The sequence below is a fragment of the Trypanosoma theileri genome (assembly GCF_002087225.1).
Source record: "Trypanosoma theileri isolate Edinburgh chromosome Unknown TM35_Tth_52_V1, whole genome shotgun sequence".
NCBI classification, from domain to species: Eukaryota; Euglenozoa; class Kinetoplastea; order Trypanosomatida; family Trypanosomatidae; genus Trypanosoma; species Trypanosoma theileri.
This window is the reverse complement of record NW_021639894.1, coordinates 49,366-49,918: the sequence shown is the minus strand read 5'-3', so window position 1 is coordinate 49,918 and position 553 is coordinate 49,366. Positions and strand designations below refer to the sequence as shown.

Genomic DNA, 553 nt, shown 5'->3' with positions numbered 1-553 from the left:
GTTGCTTGGTGCATTAGTGGAAGTGGGTTCTTGTGTTGATGGTTTCTCAGTGTTCTCGGGAGCATCAGGTTTCTGAGTGGTGTTTTGACTGTTATCTTCTCCATCTTCAGGTTGCTCAGGTTTACCACCTGATGCAGGAGGTTCCTCAGTGTTACCATCATCTGGGTTTTCTTCTTCAGGAGGTTTCGGTGCGTCACCTCCCTCTGGATTGGGAGGTTGGTCGGGGTTTAATGTTTCATCTCCAGCACCAGCATCGTCTTCCTCTTCATCATCATCTTCCTCTGGTTGATCTTGTGGGTCTTTTACATCACCATTTTCTGGCGCTGGATCTTTTGGTGGGCCCTGCTCTAGGTTATCCTCTGGCAGACCACCTCCCCCAACCCCTGGATCTGCTTCATCATCTCTCCCTTGAACTGCATTTCCTTTAACCTCAGCAGCAGAAGCCGCCATGGCATACCCGCAGGCGAGGCACAGCAGAACGGCCAACACACACATCACACGGTTCATCTTCATCATCGTGGGAGAAAAAATAGTTTGGTTTGCGTAAAAACAC

General features: G+C 49.7%; 1 protein-coding gene across 1 annotated transcript; it reads right to left on the bottom strand.

The window, feature by feature from the left end:
• TM35_000521270 (uncharacterized protein) lies at positions 1–516 on the bottom strand (the record flags this gene model as incomplete). Its single annotated transcript, XM_029030669.1, has 1 exon — positions 1–516. A coding segment is annotated over one exon (516 nt), but the record flags the coding sequence as incomplete, so codon positions are not given.
• Positions 517–553: the final 37 nt, after the last annotated feature.